The sequence below is a fragment of the Colossoma macropomum genome, unplaced genomic scaffold (assembly GCF_904425465.1).
Source record: "Colossoma macropomum unplaced genomic scaffold, Colossoma_macropomum, whole genome shotgun sequence".
In the NCBI taxonomy this organism is placed as follows: Eukaryota; Metazoa; Chordata; class Actinopteri; order Characiformes; family Serrasalmidae; genus Colossoma; species Colossoma macropomum.
Window position 1 is genome coordinate 12871846 of NW_023494798.1, and position 24168 is coordinate 12896013.

A 24168-nucleotide genomic window follows, 5' to 3' on the forward strand; every position below is an offset into this window, starting at 1 on the left:
GCACAAACAGTGCCCATCTGTTTCAGGGGGGCTGTCTTTTGAGCTACACTGCTTCTGCTGGCTCTGTGTTGAGTGGAACTGTGTAGGCTCTTAAATAAAAATGATAAAAAAATGTTTGGCTCCTCAAAATCTAGCCACAATACATACATTCCAGTCTACGTTTGGGAGCCCGTGCTCAAATTATGTTTTGCTGAAGTAAATAAGTTAAACACATCCTCTAAAGAGAACACACTCCTGCACGTTTTAATGCATGATCATGGTTTATGTGCTGAACGTAACATAATAAATAAATATATTAAATAAAATGTAATTTTATTTTTTGACCTGTGCAAAAGTGATGGCATATTTTATATTTTTTTGTTTTATTTTTGTACAACATGTTTAACCCAGCTTCTGAACAAAAACAGTGAGTGTGCAGTGAATTTGCAGAAAACTGTCATATAGAGGATGTGTTAACTCGTTTTCACAAACAATTAACCAAATTAACAAAACGTGTCATTTGACTGCGGGTGTTCAAACTTTTGCATATGACTGTAAATACATCGGAAGTGCAACAAAACACGTTTGAGGTCAAGATTTGTTTTGATTTTCTGTAAATATCTGTATTACACAGATTGATTTGGCTGTGCCAACTGTTTATCATAATAAGTCCCAAAAAAATCAAAACCCCTAGAACCTGTAAGCAACTTGAGAAAACAAGCCCATTCATTTGAGCATGTGTGTGTATACAGTGTAAGCTCCTCCTCTCTCCAGCCCTCCTACTTTACTCCAATAGGAGTACCCAGAGGGCTAGTCTTGATCATTGACAGTAATTTCCAGAAAACGTGGTAAATAAGAACTCAGCCGAAGTAGCTGAGGGGTGGCAGTACTATTTTAAATTCCGATACACTGTTTTGAATGTTCATTTTTTGGGGATTTTTCAGTACTATACTGGAATCTTTACACCCGTAATATAATACTTTGTGTGCACCAACCTCCCAGTTACAAGGTAGACTGCAAATAGTTTAATCTCCATTTTTATTAATGAGTGCAGGCACTCATTACTCAACTGGGGATGGGATGGAAAGAAGTGGGTTCAGTCTCTGTGTTACTTTTATTAAACATGATAATCTATTTAAAATTTAAATTAACAATATATAAATAACTGTTAAAATTGTCAATAGAAGTTATGTGGCTGAAATGCAAAATGTGATCACTCATGTTCTTTTCCTTCTCAGAGCCCCAAATAATCTTTTTGGTGTGGTTCTGTTCTACAGCTGAAAGGAGAATGTACAGTAATGAGCCATGTAACATAAACTCATTTTATGTTTTGACTCACACATTGGACGAATGTCGAGTTCCACTCTGCTGATATCAACACTAGTTAACGCGTCTGTGTCGCACCACATACTGTAACAGCATGTGTCTCTTGATTTAAAGCCAGTGATTCTTATTTACTGCCATTTGGACATAATAAACTTCTCTCTGTACTGGTTGTGCCATTTTATGTATTATTTTTAGTCTCTTACAAAAACATGGGGTGTAAGGACAGTCTGAAGCTGTGTGGTTAAGCTTTTTAAATGTAAAAGTAGCAGTAAAGGTTCAGACACTGGTATATTTAATAGGAGAAAAGATGACAATGAAACAGGAAGTCATGAAAATCTTTTTTTCTTGGTCCTTTCATGTGTGAACCACACTGAGTTTTTGGGGAATTTTTAAGCAATTTCAGTGTGCAAACTCAAATTTGATGATGCATAAATTTCACACACCTGGGCTGCATCCAGATAGGTGAATGACTCTTCCTTTCTATCTGCATTGCTTGATTTTGCCTGATCTGTTGTCCACTAAATATATTGGCCAAGCTGACGAGCATGTGGTTCCGCTAGCAACAGGCAAAATCAAGGGAAGCAGACAGGAAAGAAAGGTCACTTTGACTTGTTGGATGCAGCCCTGCTGTGCAAAAAGCTTTTAACGGCTCTCGAATGCATTAGTTATTTTTTTTTGCCCACAGAAGAAACAACTTAACCATCCAGTTAGGTCTTTGATAACTCCAATGAAAAGTTCATAAAGTTCATTCAATCTGATGCTGTGTACTTGGCATCATGACAGTGAAAGTACACAATATATGGTTAAAAGTCCAAAAATCCAGAGACCACTTCAGTTAACCTGTGCCAGTTCTTCTTGGCGCTCTGCACTGCAAAAAAACCTCAGTTTCCGGGGCAACAGCCTCACTTCCACTGGTATGGCCTCAAAGGCTTCGTTGTCAATGTCATAAAAGCCAGCGCCCTCCTGTGGAAACCAGCAACACAGCGATGAATGAGAAAGGCTTGGCGGAGCCAACATAGCAACTAAATGAAACTGTAGACTAATAACCTATGCCAAGTGACAGACACAAGGATCTAATTGAGAGTCTGCTAAGTTCTCTCACTCTACAGCAGCTTCCCTGCAAAATGAAATTTATGGCTGAGAGAACTCTCTCCTCCATTATGGAACGACCTACCTGATTATATTTAGAGGCATCTTACAATGCTTTAAAAGTTACTGAAAACTTACAGGCTGTATCCATCTGTTTCTCAGCATACTTTGCCCCCTTTACCCCATTCTTCAATGGTCAGGGCCCCCGCAGAGCCACTCTATTAGACACACCTAACTTGTTGGCCCACCAAGATGTGAAGTCAGAGACGATACTGCATCTGTTGCTGCAGTTTGTGTTGGTCATCCTCTATTCCTTCATCAGTGCTCACAGGACACTGTTTTCTGGATATGTCTAGTTGGTGGACTATTCTCAGTCTAGCAGTGACACCAAAGTGTTTAAAAACTCCAGCAGCACCGCTGTGTCTGATCCACTCACACCAGCACAAAATGCAACCACCGTGTCAGTGTCACTGCAGTGCTGAGAATGATCTACCACCCAAATAATACCTGCTCTATGGTGGTCCTGTGGGGGGTCCTGACCATTGAAAAAGGGTGAAAGGGGGCTAAAAAAGTATGCAGAGAAAGAGATGGACTACAGTCTGTAACTGTAGAACTACAAAGTGCACCTATATGATAATTGGAGCTCGTAAAATGGACAATGAGTGCAGATGCAAGGAGGTGTACTTAATGAAGTGACCAGTCAGTGTATATATTCTTAATAATAATAATAATAATAATAATAATATTAACAAATTTGAAAGAACAGAAGAAAAACTTGACCTGAGGCAAGGTGACACGACATGCACTGGCCTCTAACTGAAGTGCATTTTCTGTGCATTCCAGTGGTTTTTCGGCTTTCTTTGTTCTGCATACGAACACCAATAAACAAATTAACAGATTGTGAAAAATATCCAAAAATGAACCAACATAACACTTTCACTCAACAATATACAACATCAACGAAATGGATAAAACAGATTTCACAGGCCATTGTCAAAACAGTAATTGGGAGTAATTACCCTTCTGTAATGAACTGTCCAACAGTAAGTGTGTCTGGTTCCACAGATAGCACCATGAAATCATCTGTACGCTGTGGAGGAAGAAAATGCTGAAGAAAACATCTGCAGATACTGTGCAGGCAAAGCATTTCTAAATATATGATGGGTATGGAGTAGTGGTTCCTGAGTGTGGTCCTGGAGCACCCCTGCCCACCAGATTTTATTGACTTCTCTGCTGTAATACACACTTTAACTCAGACCCTGTTAATTTTCTGATTGGACCAGGTGTATTGAGAACAAGAAAACACTGAAACATACAGGGCATGAAACTGGGAGCCACTGGTATTGAGTTTGCTCATTCTTTTATTAGGGTTCTGCTGTGTTTACATGACACTGAATAAGACATTGTTCGCAGCCATGGAAACGTTGCGTCACCAGTAAAAAGAATGATTACCAGTGGAGAGCTTTAACGGTGCTGATTGCTCATTTAAGGTGCAAAATCCAGAGGCTGCTCTGCAACCTTTAAGAATTTGGCTGTATAATACTTTTTTCATCTTCTGGACAACTTGGTACATGGCAAAAGTTGGGAAAACTGAACTCTTAACAGAACATTCAGCTGTGCACTGCCAATGGCAGAATTTTCCACTGAAAACTGCTGTTAACAATCTACCATCTACATGTAAACACAGCATTATTTTTTAAAGTCACTCACCTTTTTCACAGGGTTTCTGTTCTGTGTGCTTATTGTGAGCTCTAAGGTGGAGATCTGCCTGTCCTCCCATTGCTCTGGTTCTGGTTCTATAGGGGGCTCTAAACCCATCACAAAAACACAACAAGTGCATTGATACACCTGAAACATGCAAATATTTAAGCCTTTTTGGAAAATTTTGCAAACACACAGCAACTCTACCTTCTACAGGAGGGTTCCAGTAGTTTTGAAGCCTGCGATAGATGCGATACAGAAGGTTGGGTCTTGTGGGCTTTTCAGCTGGCAGGTCTGGAGGTCGAGGAACAGGAGGAAGACAGGAGAGAGAAGCATGGCGAGTCTGCGGCCAGTCCTGAGATACAGGAGACAATATGGTTCATTTAACACACCAAACAAAATGTAGGGCAATGTTGAAGGAATAGCTCAACATTCTAACATGGGTGACAACAAATGGAAGGTAGTAGCCAACAATTTGCATAATGCTAAAACCTGGCTGTTTTTTTTTCATTAATAGAATTAGCTTACTTGGCTGAACTATTTTGTTAAAAATTAAAAACAATTATACACAAAGTAATACCCACCTTTAATGTACTGAACCAATGTGCTGCTCTTGTTTTCAAAGGGCCAAGGTACCAATATCTTGACAAATTAGAGAAGATATTAAACCAACGTATTAACATATATTTATCAATACATAATATTTGTATGTTATAACACATACAGTAAAAGTTAGATTACATACTTGCTGATGGATCCTGCAACATCTCTGAAGCAACCCCAACGTAAACTTAATAGAGCAAAGACTGGTTGCTCCTTCTCACTCTGAGGACAGAATAACACAAACATTAACAGCTAGGAGCTATATTGTGCTCACAAATTAACTTCTGGTAAGACTACATATGTTGACTTGCACACCTTTATTTGCAGGACATCCAGTGGCACTGTCTCTCCTTTAAGTATGGACAGTGTTGCTGAAGTAATGCGCCTAAAACCCAGAATGATATTAGCACCATTAGTATTAAATGATATGACTTGTGCACATAATGGAACAGTGAGTGAAATGAAAATAAAAACAGGAAGCAGTGAGTTGTAAATCCACTTTGACCTGTATTTAAACAAAGGCAGTACAAAGACAAGATATGTAACATTTTACCTGTAACGCTTAATCAACTTCAAAAAATGCATCAGCAAATAATCCAAATGTTTAAGAACAACACTCCTCAATGAGCGTTTGCAAAGATTTTAGATATTTCACGCTCTACAATGCATGATATCATCAAAAGATTTAGGGAATCTGGAAAATCTCTGCGTAAAAAGCAAGGCCAAAACCCACAAATGAATGCCTGTGACCACTGATCTCTCGGATGGCAATGCATTAAAAAAGGCATGTTTCTGTGATGGATATCACCGCATGGAATTGGAATACTTGGACAAACTGTTGTCAAAAAAAACATTGTCCTATGCACAGCAGAAGAAATATATAAACAATGTCCAGAAACACTGCCACCTTCTCTGGGCCCAAGCTCATCTGAAATAGACTGATGCACATTGGAAACGTATATTGTGGTCTGACAAGTCAGCCTCAAGGAAATAATGGATGTCGCATTCTCACTGAAGTTCAAAATCCAGGGTCTGTCATGGTATGGGGGGTATTAGTGGGTAACTAGCACATGTTGGACAGCGATATGCCGGCTTTTAGAATACATGACAATGCTAAGAAACATTATGCACTTTTTACGACAGCATGGCCGCGTAATCAGAGAGTGCGGGTGCCAGACGGGCCTGCCTATCTCCTATTGAAAACGTGTGGCACATTATGAAGTGCAAAATAAATAAACAAAGGCCTCATATGATTGCACAGCAATCGCCTTTCAGAACTGGATCATTTGGTGCCTTTAGCAATAAAATGTTTATTAAGGTGGCAAACATGCTTTTGGAATAAGCGTATATTTACAAAAAAAAGCAATAAACTTTATATTGTGTTTGTGTAGTGTTTCTAATTTTATATAGATCAAAACGAATGTACTAATCACTGCTTAAATGTTTTTACTAGCATCACATACTGCCCCAAAAACAAAGTACCAGTTTCACAGGAACACAACCAAAAATCATGTTTCATTATCCAAATCAGTATACGCAGCTTATGGAGTATTATCTGATATATAATAAATGAATACAGTCACAGTAAAGAATTTAATAGGATTACTTACCTGACTTTGTTGTCAGTAATTAGATGTAGACTTTCGCTTATGGAGTTATGCAAGCCAAGAGGAATGAATCCTATGGGAGTTTTACTGAAAGCTTCCTAGGATTAAAACAAAGAAGCACATCTCTCTTAAAGAGAAGTGTATATCAGTGCACACCTGCAATACACACAAGTGAGTATAGCACCAATGCATACCTCATCAGTTCTTCGCAGTAAGCCAGTTATCACCTGAACAAAATATAAGCCATGAAACATTTTACCAGTCACAACAGTATATCAGCCAAATATTTCCAGTGAAATTATACAATCATGCTGTACCTCCTGTAGTGTCCCATCTCCCCCGGCAACAATCAGTATGTCAGCCTGCTCCATCAGATCCATTAATTTTTTCGCCTGTCCCTCATAGTCTGTCTATAGAAGAGCAATAATGAGCTAACATCTAAACAATCACTTATACAAAGGACATTACAATAATCGGCTACATCCAATACCTTTACAATTTTAACCTCCACGCCAGCAAGGTGTAAAATAGGAGCTGCATTCTTCTCAAACAGAGTGTTGGCTTTTCTATAAGAAGATATACACAAAAATTTAAAACACTGAACCAGCATTTTATATGTGCTTAGTGATTTTATGTAATATTCTGTAGTGCAGCACTGCATCCTTCAGTCTCATTGGTTTGACAGAATTCACAACTGTGTATTTTCGTCCATTAATATTCTCTCGTTATAATACCCAACATGCATCACACAAATACGTCATAGGAACGTTGGGAATTCCTCCATGGCAATAAAGAAATCCTGAAGGCTAGTAATTACAGACTTGATATCTGGCTTCTTAGCAGTAACATTTGCTATCTGGTTTCCTTCACTATTAACCAGATTCCAAAATTCTTTAAATAACTAATAATAAAAATTAAAATAATAATAATAATAATAATAAACAACTCAACCAGCCTGTCCTCTGGGATCAACCTCAAAACACACCTTCAAGATACACCTTCAAAAGGGGGTTTTCATAGTCTTTAAACTGGAATATCTTGCTCTCAATACTACTGTTGCATCCGTAGTTGAGGCAAGTACCCATGCCAACAACAGATGTACTAATGGTTACATTTTTTCTTCTGGCCGAAATACGACATTAAAGTTAGCAGTGAGCATAAAGTAGTTTAACTATGAAAATGAAAACGGATCCTTGTTCATGAGTGTGTCAATAACAGATGGCAGCAAACTCTCACCCATTGCTTGCTGCAGGATTTAGGATTACTGTTGCTTTCTTCAGCGGCTCCTGGGGTCCAATTAATTTCCGGCCAAATTCCTGTACAAATAAACCAGATAATGGACCATGCAATAATCTTTAGATCACCAACATCAACCACACACATGTTGCACAGCCTAGAAAAAACACACGATACACGCAGCCTCAAGAAATTACAAGCAAAAACATTTCTTACCCTGGCCTCCTGGCAGGCCTCTCTTCGCAGCACATTCTCACTGTGGAAACAAACATAAGTATATTTTCTATTTGCACAGAAAATTTCAATTGAACAGCTACAACCTGACGTCATGCAACAATGCATCCACACAGACCCCCTACACAAACACTGAAATAAGCAAAGCAGGCCATACAAAGGACATTTATGGCCAAGTTCTACCTCAAACTCAGAGCACCACATCATGATCTTTTCCCAGTGAGCTACCGTTCACACTCAGTGGAATATTTTGCCAATGCTGCATTAGATACTAAATACCAATGTGATACTTTTAACGCTATAATTAAATGGAGATGCAGCTATATTGAGACTATCCTCTAAGTAAGGTTAACTAACCAGTGCTTTCCGTAAAACCAGTGTCCACCGTAAGACAGGACACATGCAGCAAAAGTGGACTTCTTCCAGTGATTCCGCAGAGTCCGAAACACCTTTATCACTCGCCCCATTGTCCAGATACACACCACTACCTATCTACCAAAACAAACATAGAAATTAAGCATCTAACACAACTCCTGAGTCTGCGAGGCTGATTCTCTCAGTCAGGCGTTGACATTCCGCCCTGAGCATGATGACCGGTGTAACAGCGAATTATGTCCCCTCCGAAAGGGAGAGCTCGAAATCAATTCCAGTTCTTCCTCCTTCTCTTCTTCTTCTTCTACTTCCTCTTCTTTTTATGTAGTTCTTAAATCACAAATTCTATAATACAAAAATAAACAGGAACACGAGGAGCGAAAAAAGAGAAATCTAGAAATATATTAATTAACATCATTTACAAACTTTCAAAGAAAATGTCCACTTTTTATTCTTCTTCGTTGCCTTTTTTTTTAAAAAATAGACAAAAATAGTTGACTTAGAAATAAATCCTATTACCAATACCCAACATTTAGACATTTTTGATGATTTTGCAGGATATATGTACTAAACAATTATTGCGACTTCTCTAGTTAACGCTAAGGGAACGAAATATGGGACGGACCCGTTCGGGCATGCGCTGTACTGTAAACAGACATGAGTCTTATTTGGACTTAGGCGAAATTGTCTGACAGACATCTTCAGAAATAGGCTTGTGTTCCTCGCTCACCTGCAGGCACTACGGTAATTATTCAAATAATCTTTATTATTGCTGTAGAGGTGTTGTTTGGGGAGAAAAGCGACCATTAGCCGGAGTTTATCTCTCCTTCTGTGTGTCAATAGAGTTTTAACTGACTACAGATAACAAACTACAGTTAACTCAGCAAGATAACGTCACATTATTTCATTACACTGGGGCAGTGTTTAGCCAGCTAACAGTTTTGCCCTAACGCAGCTCTTTGGTGCTGTTAACATGCTTTCTGTTTTCTGTGTGCTAAAGTCCCAGTTAGAAATGGAGGTTGAAAGCTTCGTTTCCAGGACCCTCGAACTCTTAAAAGAGGAGAGGGAGGCTGAAATCGAAGAAACAAGGTAATTCGCTCTTCGTGGGCCTTTCCTGTCTGCTCAGAGAGTTCTTGTGATATAAATGATATGGAACAATCTGTTAGTCAGTACAAACCCTGACACTTTTAAGTAGTGCGACTGAAATATTTTATTTGTAGAGCCTGGCAGCAGAATCTGTCACTGAAAAATCTACAACAGAAAGGAGTATGTCTGCTGAAACTTCAGATTGGAAGTCAGAGGACTGGCATGCATGGTAGACTTCTTGTTGCTTTCGAGCCCAGGAAAAGTATAGGCCCGTCAGTTCTTCCCAGCAACAGTTTTGGACCTGGTGAGACTGGATCTTATCATTTTAATCCACTTTAATCCACAAGACAATTCTCAACATTTTTAAATATGTGCATAATTCTTTCACTGAAATGTAGACAAAGTCATTCAGAGTGGTTTGATGCGAAATGGTGCATTGTAGAGAAGACCACATTTACAATGGTGATAATGGGAACCAGAAGTTATGATATCTACAGTGCAAATATAAACATTTTATTTACAGTACAAAACAAACAATGAACCTACAGACATCTTGTAAGTTTTTCTGTGTAATCTTGACAATAGTTAAATAGTGGTAAATATACTAAATATTACATTTTCTTTGTGTACTGTTTTGTCTTACAATGCCCTACATGCATCTCTCTACCATGAATTGATTTTTAAAAAATGCTATTTAGACCAAAATCTTTGAAACTACAACCGAAATATCTTCAGAACTATCATAAAAATGTCTCAGGCATCAGGTAATAGTTTTCTGGGTGTAGCTTTTAGAGACACCAAATACATAGGACATCTGGTTCCTCTCCACTGCTGTGAACAGTTATGATTTGTTTTCTCTAGGATAAGGCATCTCTTATCAGACTGGTCTGAATGACTTTGTTTTCATCTTAATAATTGAATTATGCAAAAATAATAAAACTAAATTAATGGAATTTTCCTTTAACTTAAATGTGAACTTAACTCATAATGATGACTCTTTTGTTTGTTTTTTTAGGTGACATTGTGGGTCTTTTCCAATCAGAAGGATGTGGTCAGCCAAATCAGATCTGCTCAGGTGTGGTGACTCATGTGACACAGGCATCAATAACAGTTGCTTTTGATGACACTCAGGATAGTGTCAGCTTGGAAAGTGATGGACTGTACAATATCATGAAGCTTGCAAACGATGTGACCTACAAACGATTAACTCAGTAAGTGAGGTCTCATCCCACTGGGCAGACTAGTCAGCACTAAATTGACAATGCGTGTTTGGTTAGAGCTAGATGCATTGAGAATTTTTAAAGATAAAATCAATTACATGTTTTATTTAACAGTTGTAATAAAATTATCTTGTAAGGTCCAGTCACTGAGAATGAATTATATAGCTCAACAGTGTTCTGCTAACTTGCTCAAACAATTTATTTGTCATGTTTGCAGTGCTTTGAACTGTTTAAATGGATACAGAAGCGGCCCTGCTGCCCATCTTATAAGTGTACTTTTTGGTTACACTGATCCTGGAGCACTGTCACATCCAAGTAAGTGTGTGTTCGGGCACATTGTTATAAGCATATTAGAACCAGTAAAGATTTTAAGGTGTTAAACATGACTCATACAATGAGAAAACAGAATTACTATTCTTACCACTTTTTTTACCTTTCATTTGCAGGTGCCTTAGAGTGGTTTAATAGTGGATTAGACGATTCTCAGAAGGAAGCAGTGTCCTTTGCGCTGTATCAGAAAGATGTTGCCATCATACATGGACCGCCAGGAACTGGAAAAACCACAACAGTGGTTGAAGTTATCCTCCAGGCAGTTAAACAAGGACAGAAGGTACTACTGAGTGCAAGAATTTAGTCCTAGTTTCCTGCATGTACTCATCGCATCATTATTGTGACCAGATTATTAAAGCATGCTACAATGCCTGGTCCCTGATGTTGCCATAGCCATCCATGGCCAGGATTCGAAGAGAGAATATTAGTCTTGACTCTCTCTGGGTGGATAGAATGACCCTCCCTCTCTCCGTCACTCAGTGTGATGCTAGCTAATGCGGGTGTCTGTTAGCTGCCTTAACACATTTGTTTGTTAACATTGTGCTCCAAGCACTTTTAGCTGTACAGTGACATTAGCTGCAGCTTGAAAAGATGTGCTGGCACTTCACATGACCTGGAAGAAGCATGTCCTAGTCTTCTTCCACCCAGCTTGGTAGCATCATATGATGGGGCAGACCTAGCTAGCAAGTGGAACTGGACTAAACTGGGGAGAAAATTGGGTAAAAGTTACAAAAATAAATGCTTCAGTGACTCAATTTGAAGGAAAAACTGGGACCAGCTGGTCTGTCCTTTATGTAATGCTAACTGGATAAATGCCATTTATTATTAGCAATGTTAGCATTATTGTTTGAAATATTAAATTAAAGAAATTCTTATATCAATGGATACATTAACAATAATAAACTGATAAACTGATGAAAACCCCTTCAGGTTCTGTGCTGTGCCCCCTCCAATGTGGCAGTGGATAATTTGGTGGAGCGCCTGGCTAAGAGCAAGGCTAAGGTCCTAAGATTGGGACATCCAGCCCGTCTGCTGGAGTCAGTCCAGAAACATTCACTGGATGCAGTGGTTACGCAGAGTGACAACAGCAACATCATCGCAGATGTCCGTAAAGACATGGATAAAGCCTTTGTAAGATTTTATTCTTTGATTAGACTCTTGATGTGGTGTTTCTCATGTTTATTTTTTCCTATTATGCAAACAGCATAATTATCATTATAGATTATATATAACATTAAATTGTAATACCTTCACAAAAATAAATAAAAACATTATAAATGACTTTGCAATCTGTTGGTCTGGTCTCAGAGTCAGATCAAGAAGGTGCATGACAAAGGGCAGCGAAGCAGTCTGAGGCGAGAAATCGGGGAGCTGCGAAAGGAACTGAAGTCCAGGGAACAGATGGCCATCACACAAATCCTGAAAAAGGCCAGTGTCATTCTGGCAACCAACACTGGTGAGCAGTCCTCCATTACTTTTTTAAATCAATCACTCAAAACCATTCATATCAATTAAAGCCAGTCATACACAGTGTTGTTTCTAATATTCCCGTTAGACTCTCAAGTAATATTGGAAGTAATTGTCTTATGCAGGAGCAAGTGATGATGGTCCACTGAAGTATTTACCCAGCGAGCATTTTGACCTGGTGGTGATAGACGAATGTGCTCAGGCACTGGAGAGCAGCTGTTGGATTGCACTGCTTAAAGCACGCAAGTGCATCTTGGCAGGGGACTATAAACAGCTGCCACCCACGATCAAATCCCAGAAGTAAACTGAGAAATAAACCCATAATATTTATTTTTTTGTTATTTATAGTATGTATCTCTTAACATGTTAATACAGTAATACATTTAGGGGTTTTTGTAATTGTTTTTGAGATTTTAATATTTCTCATAAGGGAAGAAAAAGATCTAAATAAAACACAAATGCATTCAAATATCTTTTGTCACTTTTTCATAGTGCTGCAGCTAAAGGCCTCTCTGTGAGTTTAATGGAGCGGGTGATTCAGAAGTATGGAGACACAGTGGTTCGAATGCTGACCACTCAGTACCGTATGAACAGTGCCATCATGCAGTGGGCTTCAGAGCAAATGTACCAAGGGAAGCTCACTGCACATCCTTCAGTGGAGAAGCATTTGCTGAGGTATGCAGTTATGTTATTAGGTCAAATATGTAGCTATGGTGGCACCGGAGTGGCACAGTGTTATTGTTTTAGACCAGATTTTAAATCTTTGTTACCCTTTTCAATTATTTTTTGAAATCTTTTTTGAATCAGAGACTTGGCTGGTGTAGCGGATCTTGAGGAGACCAGCATGCCTCTGCTTCTCATTGACACAGCTGGCTGTGGTCTGAATGAAATGGAGGACACAGATGAGCAGTCTAAAGGCAATCAAGGTCAGTCAGGTTTTTGTATTGTTCTCTATTTTCAGTACCTAATCTTGCAAGGCTAGACATGATCTAATAACGAGAATGTCTTAGGAAAAAACATAAATTTTGGGCTAAATGTAGGTGGGAACAAACTGTGGTTTAGAAATTTTACAGTTTAATGCCGCGTAAAGGCAGAGCTCATGTAGGGGCAAAGCCAGTTAAAAGGTAAGTCTGGCCACTTCCCATATATACCATTATATCAAAAATATGACTCCAAAATGCTAGAAGGCACCCGTGAGTGAGTTCTCAATGAACAGCTAAATGACTTAAGTAAAGGAAAAATGAAACATTTCTAGCCATTTAAGTGGGAAGTATAAAATTACCAATGTCTTTCCAATTTTCTAAAGAAAATCCATTCAGTTTCTCAATGTTTTGGGCAGTAGGATGCTAACATTGCTGCTACTAAATGATTGGTTGGTGAGCTCATTGGCTGAGTAAAGCGGTTCACATATTTTATGCTGTTCTGAGTTGAGAAAATGAGTTTCCTTAATTAAAATGGTTAAGCATTTACAAACTACAATTTTACATAAAAGCTCCACAGGAATCCATTCATTTTGGACAAAACCAGAATTATTGAGTGGCAAATCTCCTCACTAGAAATTGTCTGGTAGGTAGATGTGTGTTGCATGTGTAGAGAACACATTATATGCAGGGGAAAAAAAACAAAACAATTACCTGTTGTGATGAAAAACTGGTACGTTACCTAATGATACTAGCTTGCTTTTGGCGTAGGTTTTAGAAGGGGTGGGCACTTGTTTGCCGCGTGTTTCACCACAGTCCAGCACCAAAAGTTTAACAAGTTGTCCTCAGACGTGTATTCTCAGTAGAAAATCACGTCTTGCCCCGTGAGACTGCTCACTAACATGACTAACCTAGTAATTTTGGACAATTACTTTGATCAGCTGAAATCACAATCAGCCATGTAGTGCAAGTATGGCCATTTGTCATGATGTGTTGGCCTTTTTGTTTGAATAACACCCACAGGTGAAGTCGACATAGTGGCACTTCATGTGAAAGCCTTGACTGAGGCTGGAGTCCAGGCCAAAGACATTGCAGTGATTGCACCTTATAACCTACAGGTATATAATACCTTTTTAAGACTTTTCATTTGAGTAGAAGCTGTAGATTTCGTTAAGAGACATTGTACATTTTTCATTAAGGTGAATTCACTCATCACAGTTCATGTTTTAGGTAGATCTTTTGAGACAAAAACTCTCAAATGAGCACGCTGATCTGGAGATCAAGTCTGTGGATGGCTTTCAAGGCAGAGAGAAGGAGGCAGTGCTGCTGTCTTTGGTTAGATCAAATAGAAAAGGTAACATTTGTGCTACTACTAAAAATTTCTAAGGACTATGTTATTTTTGGTTATTTTAATTGACTGTGTTTTCAATCCTCCAGGTGAGGTTGGGTTTCTTGCAGAGGACAGAAGGATCAACGTGGCAATAACGCGTGCCAGACGCCAGCTAATGGTGGTGTGTGATTCTCAAACTGTCCGAAACCATGACTTTCTCAAATCCCTGATTGACTACATGTCCAAGCATGGGGAGGTCCGCACAGCCTTTGAGTATCTGGAGGACTTGGTTCCTGAAAACTACAGCCGCAACCACAAAGATGAGCAGGCTAATGTCAAAGAGTCTTCCTCTAAACCGAAGGCTAAAAAAACAGCAAAGCAAAACAGAACAGTCCAAGGAGAGGAATGTCTTGAAGAACAAAGGGAAGAGAGACTGTCAGGCCAAAGCATCTGATACCCATGAACTCAGTAGTAAAACAACTTCAGACCTTCACAAATCCAAAGCTCATGACCAAACAGAGTCTCAGATGATTAAAGAAGAGATAAGGCAGCAGTTGCTTGTCTTTCTGGGTGATGAGAACAAGAAAGAGCTTCTGTTTCCTGCCTCTCTGAGCTCTCATGAACGGCTGCTGGTCCACCAGCTCTCTGAAGAGCTGGGACTCAAGCATGTGAGCCAAGGAGTGGGGAAACAACGCCGCATTACAGTTTCCAAGCAAGAGTCAGGCCCTGCGGAGCCAGCAGAAAAACCATCTAAAGAACCAGCAGAGGAACTGGAGTCCACAAAACCAGAAATCAAGACTAACAAGGACGTGCTAGAGGAGGAACCCGACAGGCAACCACCAAAGCCTGCCCTTGATTTGAAAAGCTTGCATTTGGAGCGTATGCGCCGGGAGCAGGAAAAACGTGAGGAAAAAAATCTGAGTAAAAAACTGGAGACAGATACGAAACGCAATAAAGGCCAGCCCATAAAGAAGAGCAAAGGTGCAGCCAAAAGTTTGTAGTCACTCCATCTGATGAAAAAACTGTTCTTTATTGAGCACTGCTGTCATGTCATTGTGTTATTTCTTTTCATAGGAAAGGGAAAAATGAAAGCAGGAGCAGTGGACATAGCTGCAGCTGCTACAGCTGATGACGATTTTGATGCGCTCATTGAAGCTGTGGTGAAAGCAGATAGTGTGTGTGCCTTTGTGAAGTGTAAGGCCAGCGTGCTCACACTAGGACAGCTGTGTCTCTACTGTAACAGACAGTACTGTCTGAGTCACCACATACCTGAGGTAACACATGCTTCCCAATCATAATGTAGACCTTTTCTTAACCTTTACATCAAAGGAATACTTCACTCTACTTGGGGCCAGTGAGGTTGCAACTGCTCTTAACTATTAGCTGTTAGCCATGTTAGATTTACAGTCCATATTTACAATAAGTGATATATTGTCTTGCAGGTCCATGGATGTGGTGACAAAGCAAAGGCCCAGGCTCGCGTGAGAATAAGCAAAGAGGGAGTGCTGTATGCTGGGAGCGGCCAGAAGGACAAGTCAATGGATCCAAACAAAAAGGCCTACCTGCAACGAAAACTAGACTCAAAATTAAAAGACATGGCATCCCAGAGAAAAACCAAAGCGAAGGATAAAGATCACTGAGTCATTTAGCTCCATTGTATAAAACTGTATTTATTTTATTTATTTTGATTGGAACCAATAAATTGGTGGGGTGATGTATGGCTCCTGCTCTTTCAAGACATTTAAGCACATATAAGCACTGAAAATAATTCACAACACTGTTTAATTTGGTGTGATTTTATCATAACATAATCATGTTTATTTTGCCTTTTGTGAAAGCTGGCTATATGCTAAAGTCTTTTGAAAGGAACTGCCATCTATAGTGAACACATTGTAGATCAACATTCAGTTTATAAATAAGAGAAAACCAAAGAGGAGGAGTATGTCTTTCACACATGTATGAGACTGAATGGTACCATTTGTTTCCCACTGATTTCCCATTGCATTTACAAATATATATGTAAAGATAAACATTTTAAACACAGGTAAAGTATCCTTCTCAATAACGTAGGTGCATGTTTCAGATAAATAACTTAAAACATTAAGAAAACCCACATGGCTTTACCATCAAATCTAACCATTTAAATCATCTCAAATTATTTTTGCATGAAAATATGATTCAACTTAATATGCTTAAAGCATTCTTTTTTTAGGAGTCACTAAAGGTAATGAAAATGTACTTTTTAGCTGTGTCCCTCAACATTCATTCCATGAACTATCTGCAGTATCTGAAAGTTGCTTATTCAAAAAGAATTTTGAAGTTTTCTTGATCCTTTTTTTTTCATTTATTTTTTAATGCCGTTGTTATACTGACTAATGAGGTCATTTGAAAAGTACAACTAGGGCTGAAGGATTTTCTGACAATACTGTGATTGTGATTTAAGTGCAGTCATTTTCTAGAAATTAATTTCCAAGAAGAGCAGAATATCCTTTTTCTGGCATGAAGATTTCAATATAAAAATGATAAATCTTTCAGCTCTTACCCTAATTATAGTTCGAAAGTAAATTATTAATTTAAAAAGTATATCATTAGAATGGCCTTCATGCCCTCGTACCATTAGCGAGGGTGCTAGTCAAAAGCATTGTGTGTATCTGCTAATCTTATTTAAAAAAAACTCAACCCTTTTACTTTTCATTAATTTAAACCATTATCAGATATTTGTGTTTTCTTAGACTCAGTCATTCACATGATAAAGTTTGAATTTTGAGAGTTATAAATGCGAAACAGATTGTGAAGCCACTCATAGATGACTACAGAAGTGCCTGCACTACCCACTTAGAGAACGTCAATAATTAATATGCCGAAATAATTTTTGTGTTATTATAGCTCAGTCTGTCTACACTTTAAAAAAAAAGTTCTTCGAGCGATGCCATAGAAGAATTACTTTGGGTTTGTGAAGATTTACATAATGTTTATTAAAAGTTACACAAAAATCATTGACAAACATGGTTTTCTAAATAAAGATCCATTTGAATGTTTTGGGGAACCAAGCCTGGTTCCTTGGCATTGTGCAAAACCTTTTCGGCACTTTTGTTGACAAAAAATAAAAATTAGGCGTAAACACATTTATAGCTTTACTGAAATAGGTTCTATGAAGCGAGCGAGAGGAGAAATCTCCTTTAACCTTGTAGTTTCATGCTTCATATATGCTTTAGTTATCGCTACTCCATACGCGCGCCTGGCGCGGGAATCTTCTACTGTCTGAGGAACAGATGGGTGGTAAAAACTTGGTACGTGTGGCTTCATAGAGCGTTGTGAAAGTTTACAGACATATATAATGATATATTATAATGTGCCAGCACTGTGGAGACTTTGTCTCAAAATAAGCAAAGAAACAAACAAAGATTTAGAAAAACCTGGTGAGTTAACTAGCGAGCTAATGCTAACAGCACACAGAGCGCTGTTGGTCGGCTGGTAACAGTGAGATATCGAGCCAACCGTTTACATAAAGGTAGCGCGTGCAGTAGTTAGCTAGCTAGCTAACACTTGATAATCTGTAACTTTTTGCTCTTGAGTTTATAAAGAGAATAAAATGTCTGGAATTTTTTCGTTATTTAGTTTTGGAATTTGGTCTCATTCTTGGAAGGACCAGTTAGAGATGCATACAAATTCTGTCTGTAGGTGCTGTGAAGAAGAGCTGACATTAAGAGTTCTTTGTGGAACCAAAATGGTTCTTTAAAGAACCATCGTTTGAAACGTTCTTTTGGGATGGCATTGCTCCATACAAATTGACGACTGTATGGGCTTATCAATTAAGATATGATTGGAAAAATTATTTATTTATTTATTTGTTAAAGTGTTTACTTGTCATTTAGCTATTCAAGTGCCAAATAGGATTTGAAGTCCAATACTAAACTGAACAAAAATAGAAATGTAACACTGAAAATTTTACATTCGTTCAAAAACAGGGTGGGGTGTGAAACAGAACTCGCACATAAGTGCCTGTTGTGACCAACATTTGCTTGTAGCAACATAACACATTTCTTTAATTTTTTTTAGTGTTACATTTATATTTTTGTTGAGTATGTGTTACATTGTATGGATGAACATTAAATAGTTTGTATAATATTATTAGGTGGTGTTAAAACAGAACAATTAATATACAGTTCAGAAAAGAGTTCTCAGATAATTGAAAAAGGAGCTGCTGTACAACTACAATAAAGTACTGTTCAAAAGATCTGGAAAACGAACTAGAACTGATTTTTACTAAAGGGATTGCAGTGGCTGTTACGTTTTCATTAACATAAGAGATCATGGCCCTCAAGACAAGGGTATTTGTGTATAACACAGATGACAACAGATCAAATTCAGATGTATTTGGTCTGTGTTATGCGTGAATGGCCATGGCTTGGATACCCTTGCATGGTTTAAATTATGTGAAATTTATGATGCTGTTTTGCAATGTGTTTGTGGTACAGTTAATCATACTGAGTAGTAGACCAACATCATATTACTGTTTTTTTCAGCTTTAACTGTGTTGTACGTCTTGTTGGAGCATTAGGGATACCTTTAGAGGACAGACCTTTAACGGATACTGACCATCCACATGAATACCTGGGGCAAAGTAAGGAAACATCTTTTCGGTAAACCTGTCTTTGAAAGCATAGATCGTGCTTCCATCTGCAGCATTTGAAAATATAATCTTCCCCTTCTCATAGTCTAGTTCCACAGTAATCCTCTGTGGCTTCTTCTTCAGTGCTAGGCGGAAGCGAGGAGATGTCTGAGCCCAGTATGTGTCCCTGTTGTTTAGTCCAATGACCCAGAATCCCTCTGAAGGGTTGAGAAAGACACTTGTCTTCCTTCTGATGGATTCTCGTGCCACTCCGATGTACCACTCCCGGCTTTCTCCCACGTCCACATCCCAGCAGTGCTTTCCTGATGTAAAGCCGGTAGAACCCAGCACCGCCATGCGGCTAGAACAGCGCTCATGGTTATCTGGAAGTTGCTGCTTCTTTCCATAACAGACACTTGAGAGTTCATCACTGAGGATCAGGTTAGGATGGGCTGTGGTGGGATCAAGAGTAATAGGACCTGGAAAAGTTTGAAAAAAAAAGAATTTGTCTCATCCCAGATTTTATGCTTTTGAATAACTGACGAGTGGTGTGGAAATTCAGAGCCCTTCAATTGGACAGATCTTCATTCTTTGAAACTCTAGTACATGTTGTAAGGGCTTGATATTGGGTAGCATTCACTTGTGTGTCTCTTGACTTTAAGACTTGTCTGAAGACTTTCATCTTAATTTTCTTCAGCCCATCGGGCAGTGTGGCACCCAGCCTACTCTGTAGCTGCGCCTAATTGTCTGCCATTCCATTTCCGGTCAGTTGTCAGTTGTAACCCAAATACTTTTAGCTCTGCTGTTGTGCTCAATTGTCAGTTCACTGACTATACCAGAGTCTTCTGTACCCTGTGTAATGCCTGGCTAACACAACAAGATTTTTTAAATCCTAACTAATGTTAAAAAACATGAGACCCTGTACATGATGGCAGATTCATATTTTTTTGTCTTTAGTCATCTATCCAGTTATCAGAGCCCCCAAAACAAAATGCATCAATGGTCTCGTCTCTCAGAACCTGAGATCATGCAGAAATTCACGTGAACAAACATGACTTGAGATCAGTGGTCTCCAGCCTTTCTCCTGTAGAGTTACTTACCTGCAGAGCTTAGTCCCAACCACAGTTTGCCACACCTGCTCCAGCTAATCTACCTATTCCCAAGTCCCTGATTGGCTGGATCAGATGAATTAAGTTAGGTAAGGGGTTTGGCAGCTTACTGAATACAAGTTGGAGCTAAATTTGGCAAGAAAGTAGCTCTCCAGGAAGAGGGTTGGAGACCACCGCTAGGTAAGAACAAACGTGGCAGACGGCAGCAAGGCACAGATTACTGTGCTAGTTATATGTATTAGGATAAAGAATTACTTGTGTCTTTCCATTCAGCTTTCACAGTCTTTCACAGGTGATCTCAGCACCGTGTTTCATGTGAGAGAATTGGTGTCCCCCCACATACTACAGGATGTAGAGTTGTAGATATTGAACATATTCAATATTTATGATTGGACATCAGGAGAGCAACGACTGGACTGTGAATAGATTGGTAAAGACTTCATTTTACACACCCCACACTACAGGATAATCTGGGAAGATAATCATTTAAGACCTTCCTTAAATCAGGACGCCTTTTTAAGTTTGTAGCGAGGGGCGAATTGGCCTCAGAGTCGGCTGAAGTATCCTGTTGTGTGGGCCATCCATGTGTGACATGCTTAAAGTAAAGGGTTAGTGATAGCTGGATGCATTCAGTGCGCATTTACAAATACATTTGAAAATACTTTTTTATGGAAAGATTTACAAGTATAGCTAAAGCATAAACTGAAGGACCCTTTAATATTCAGATTATCCCTTTTCACAAAAGCCAGCATAGTCAGTGAGGTCCAAAGACAGTGCTTTCTAAATGGGCAGGCTAAGGTGGTTTGAGCCTATGAGTAACTCAAGATTAGAATATAAACTGTATCCGATAGGGACTTCGTCTACTGGTTTAGTTCATTTGATTGTTCATAACAGACCAAATTCAGATGAAATACATAACATGCTTTAATCTTATAGAAGTGTGCTTTATGTGTATTAGCATATATTGAATTTATGTATACATGAACAGCATCTGTCCTGTTGTCATAACAGTCCATGTAACATACCACAGTCAGGCACAGTACTGGGATATTTACCAGCTGAGTACAAGAGTGGAGACAAAAATATGGATTAAAATTGAAAAATGTATATAAATGTTATAATAGCCTATTAGGAATAGAGTACCTAATTAAGTCTCTGCTGAAATTTAGGATCTCCAGTGCTCCAGGTTAAAGACAGTATTGAAACAAAGGGCCAGTGCTGGGAGTGACATGTCTGCATACTTACAGTGCTTCACTACTTCCCCCATCCTCTTCCAGACCCCAAACCTTAATGATCCCAGGTACTGAGCTGTGTCTATGAGAACATCTTTTGTGTACTGCATTTCGTGTATTGGGTAACACGCCCTGTAATACATTTGTAGCCTGCTATTAGCACATTTTAGATTTTTTCCACTTGGCACATCAGTAACACAGCAATGGCATGAGACTCTATCCATTAATAGTTACGGAAGTCTCAGCAATCAGCTTGCTTTACAGGAAATTAAGTGTTAAAAAAATACATTTTGCTGGCATACCTTCTTATTGCTACCTTGCAGTCCTTTGGAAAAAAGGGAAAGATTTCTCAGTCAGACAGCAGCCAATGCATAATACCAGTGATTGGATTTAAAATTAAATATGAAGACTTATGCAGACCTTTAGAAATGACATATCATCTTTTTTCATAGTATATGCAATGTCATCTAAGATTTCTGAGAGTTCTTCGAACGTTTGAGTGATGTCCTCCAGCCTCTCCCTGACTGTCTGAGTCTTCTTGGTGGTTTCCTCTTTTAGCACCATCAGTCGGGCAGCCTCCTCTTCCCTGAGAAACCTGTGGAGCTTCTCAAATTCCTCTTTCATTTGGGCTTTGGCCTCAGTGGCTTGGGTCTTGAAAAAAAACAAAGGATTGCTTCAGGTGGCATTTAAAGAATGCTGAAGGTGTGCCTTGCTTATTGCTGCTGAAGCAAATGGAGTAGGAGCCACTTAGCTTTGTGACATTGATTTCATGTTAACTGCTCCTCACTAGCTTTCTTTCATTGTTAGCCTTTTTTGCATGTAGTTTTCCATTAAGAATTTGACTGGTCTTATGTACAGCAGTTTACCTCTATAAATCCTTGAAGTTCCTCCAATGTTCCCTTCATCTTTTTAATACTGTTTAGATGTTTTTTCAAAGCTTCATACTTTTTTGAAAGCTCTTTCTGTAGAGGGAAGTAAATAAACACAATTTATGAATAAATTCCTCAGGTAAGGTGACAAGAAACAAAGAAAGGACATGGCATCTTCAAGGTTTCAGATTAATGAAGTGAGTCAATGTTATCAAGTTTGTTACATATTGGCAACATTCATGTATTTCTATCAATCTTATAACGTGAATCATTCAGGCCTCCTTACCTTTCTGTCAGCTGCTGCCTCTGCAATAGGACAACACTCATGGTCTTTATGGTCCCTTGATGAGTGGCAAACAACACAGATTGGCTTCCCATCTTTTTTGCAGAAAAGTTTCAGCTCCTCCTTGTGTATTAAACAGAGATCATATTTCACCAAGTTCTGATTTGCTTGATTTTTAAAGGAATCCGATGCTATCTTAAGAGCCAGGTTGATTGGGGGTCTTCTTGTGCTCTCTGTGCGGTGACATACTGAGCACTCTTTTGATTCTTTCCATTCCCAGTGTGCCTGAATACAGACTTTACAGAAGTTATGTTGGCAAGTCAGTGTAACAGGGAAGGTATAAATCTCACCGCATATAGGACATTGCAGATCCTCTTTGGAGAATGGACATTCGGTTGCCATTTGTTTATGCCAGGACATTAAGCTCAGCCATGAATCTGTATGTTACGCTGTCCCTCAAAGATTTGAAGTAGCTTCTGGTAAAAGGTGACCTCTCGCATAAAAAAAAAAATACCAGTTTAACTGGATCTGCATAGCTTCCTGTTGTGGCAAAAATATGTATACGTCACCTAGGTCCCCTTTAAGGAAAAGGAAGAGGCTGCCAGTAAATGTAACAAAGATTTTTTTATTTAATTTTTTCTATAAAAAAGTCCCTGGGTATGTACGTAGGACCATTTTCAAACATTCAGTCTATGTATAATTACATAATCAGAGCTTTAATCTGATTCTGAAGCGCAAACATGCTTATATTGAGAAGAACATATGTAAAGAGGTAGTTATAGATTGTGAGTTGCCAGAATGCAAAATAGCTACACTGGGCAATATGCAGTTTGTTAGTAAAATTGGACAATTGTAATACATTTTGAAAACAAAAAGTATATTAATTAATAAACAGATAAGTCAAGAAGGCTAATTATGAAAAGAAACAGAAGAAGAGCAGCATTATCTCACATTGCTCCCATACACTTATAAGAATTAATTTTACACCTTATTAAGAGTTAACATGCTCAGCCATATATATATATATATTATATATATATATATATATATATATATGTACACGGTATTGTAAAAATTCTCTTTGATGTGCTGTATCTGTGAAAACTTGTTTCAGTTTATAAGATGCATCAAAGTTTAGATCATGCATGACATATTTGCTATCCTATCAATGGAATAACTAGTGTGGACAGAGAATAGCAGAGCCATGTGGATCAAAAGCAAACACAGACCAGTGGTTCTCAGTCCTAGTGCCCATAACCCTAAGTACTGTAGAGTTCCATGTTGTTTCTGTAGTCACACTTGGCTCATAAAGGGCTTTACAATTACCCAGTGAAATAATTGTGTGTTAGGGTATGGAGGGTATGAAAAATACAGTAATAGGTTGACCCTTTGGACTTGGATTAAGAACTGCAGAAGACATTCAGTACAGCTCACATGGTTTAAAGTGTGGTGAAATAAACTGTCATCTACATGAAACAGAAAAAACAATTCTTAAAAATAAAAAATAAAATGGATGACTTCACAAAATATCTGAAGGACTGATTTATATAATGCAGATTGGAG

At 38.6% G+C, this 24168-nt stretch overlaps 3 protein-coding genes across 3 annotated transcripts; 1 reads left to right on the forward strand and 2 right to left on the reverse strand.

Moving 5' to 3' along the window:
- Positions 1-1580: 1580 nt before the first annotated feature.
- On the reverse strand, positions 1581-8389 carry agk (acylglycerol kinase). The gene is made up of 15 exons (XM_036585241.1): positions 8133-8389; positions 7758-7797; positions 7542-7621; positions 6796-6871; positions 6623-6715; positions 6500-6532; positions 6309-6403; positions 5014-5083; positions 4841-4920; positions 4680-4737; positions 4303-4450; positions 4105-4202; positions 3414-3484; positions 3175-3259; positions 1581-2268 (listed from the first exon to the last, which is right to left on the reverse strand). Exons 1-15 carry the CDS (start codon positions 8240-8242, stop codon positions 2137-2139), a joined length of 1269 nt encoding a protein of 422 aa, XP_036441134.1. The 5' UTR covers positions 8243-8389; the 3' UTR covers positions 1581-2136.
- Positions 8390-8778: 389 nt separating this feature from the next.
- ighmbp2 (immunoglobulin mu DNA binding protein 2) lies at positions 8779-17174 on the forward strand. Its single transcript, XM_036585387.1, is given in 17 exon segments — positions 8779-8891; positions 9148-9236; positions 9368-9537; positions 10249-10444; positions 10671-10768; positions 10900-11063; positions 11714-11914; positions 12092-12239; positions 12376-12550; positions 12743-12925; positions 13058-13176; positions 14194-14288; positions 14401-14524; positions 14608-14864; positions 14866-15481; positions 15575-15774; positions 15943-17174. Coding segments are annotated over 16 exon segments (3021 nt in total). The 5' UTR covers positions 8779-8891; positions 9148-9159; the 3' UTR covers positions 16141-17174.
- A 1001-nt stretch (positions 17175-18175) lies between these two features.
- LOC118818195 (zinc-binding protein A33-like) lies at positions 18176-23090 on the reverse strand. Its single transcript, XM_036585388.1, has 6 exons — positions 22609-23090; positions 22320-22415; positions 21874-22104; positions 21756-21778; positions 21467-21585; positions 18176-19591 (listed from the first exon to the last, which is right to left on the reverse strand). The coding sequence occupies exons 1-6, from the start codon at positions 23023-23025 to the stop codon at positions 19029-19031; spliced, it is 1449 nt and encodes a 482-aa protein (XP_036441281.1). The 5' UTR covers positions 23026-23090; the 3' UTR covers positions 18176-19028.
- Between the last annotated feature and the right edge of the window lie 1078 nt (positions 23091-24168).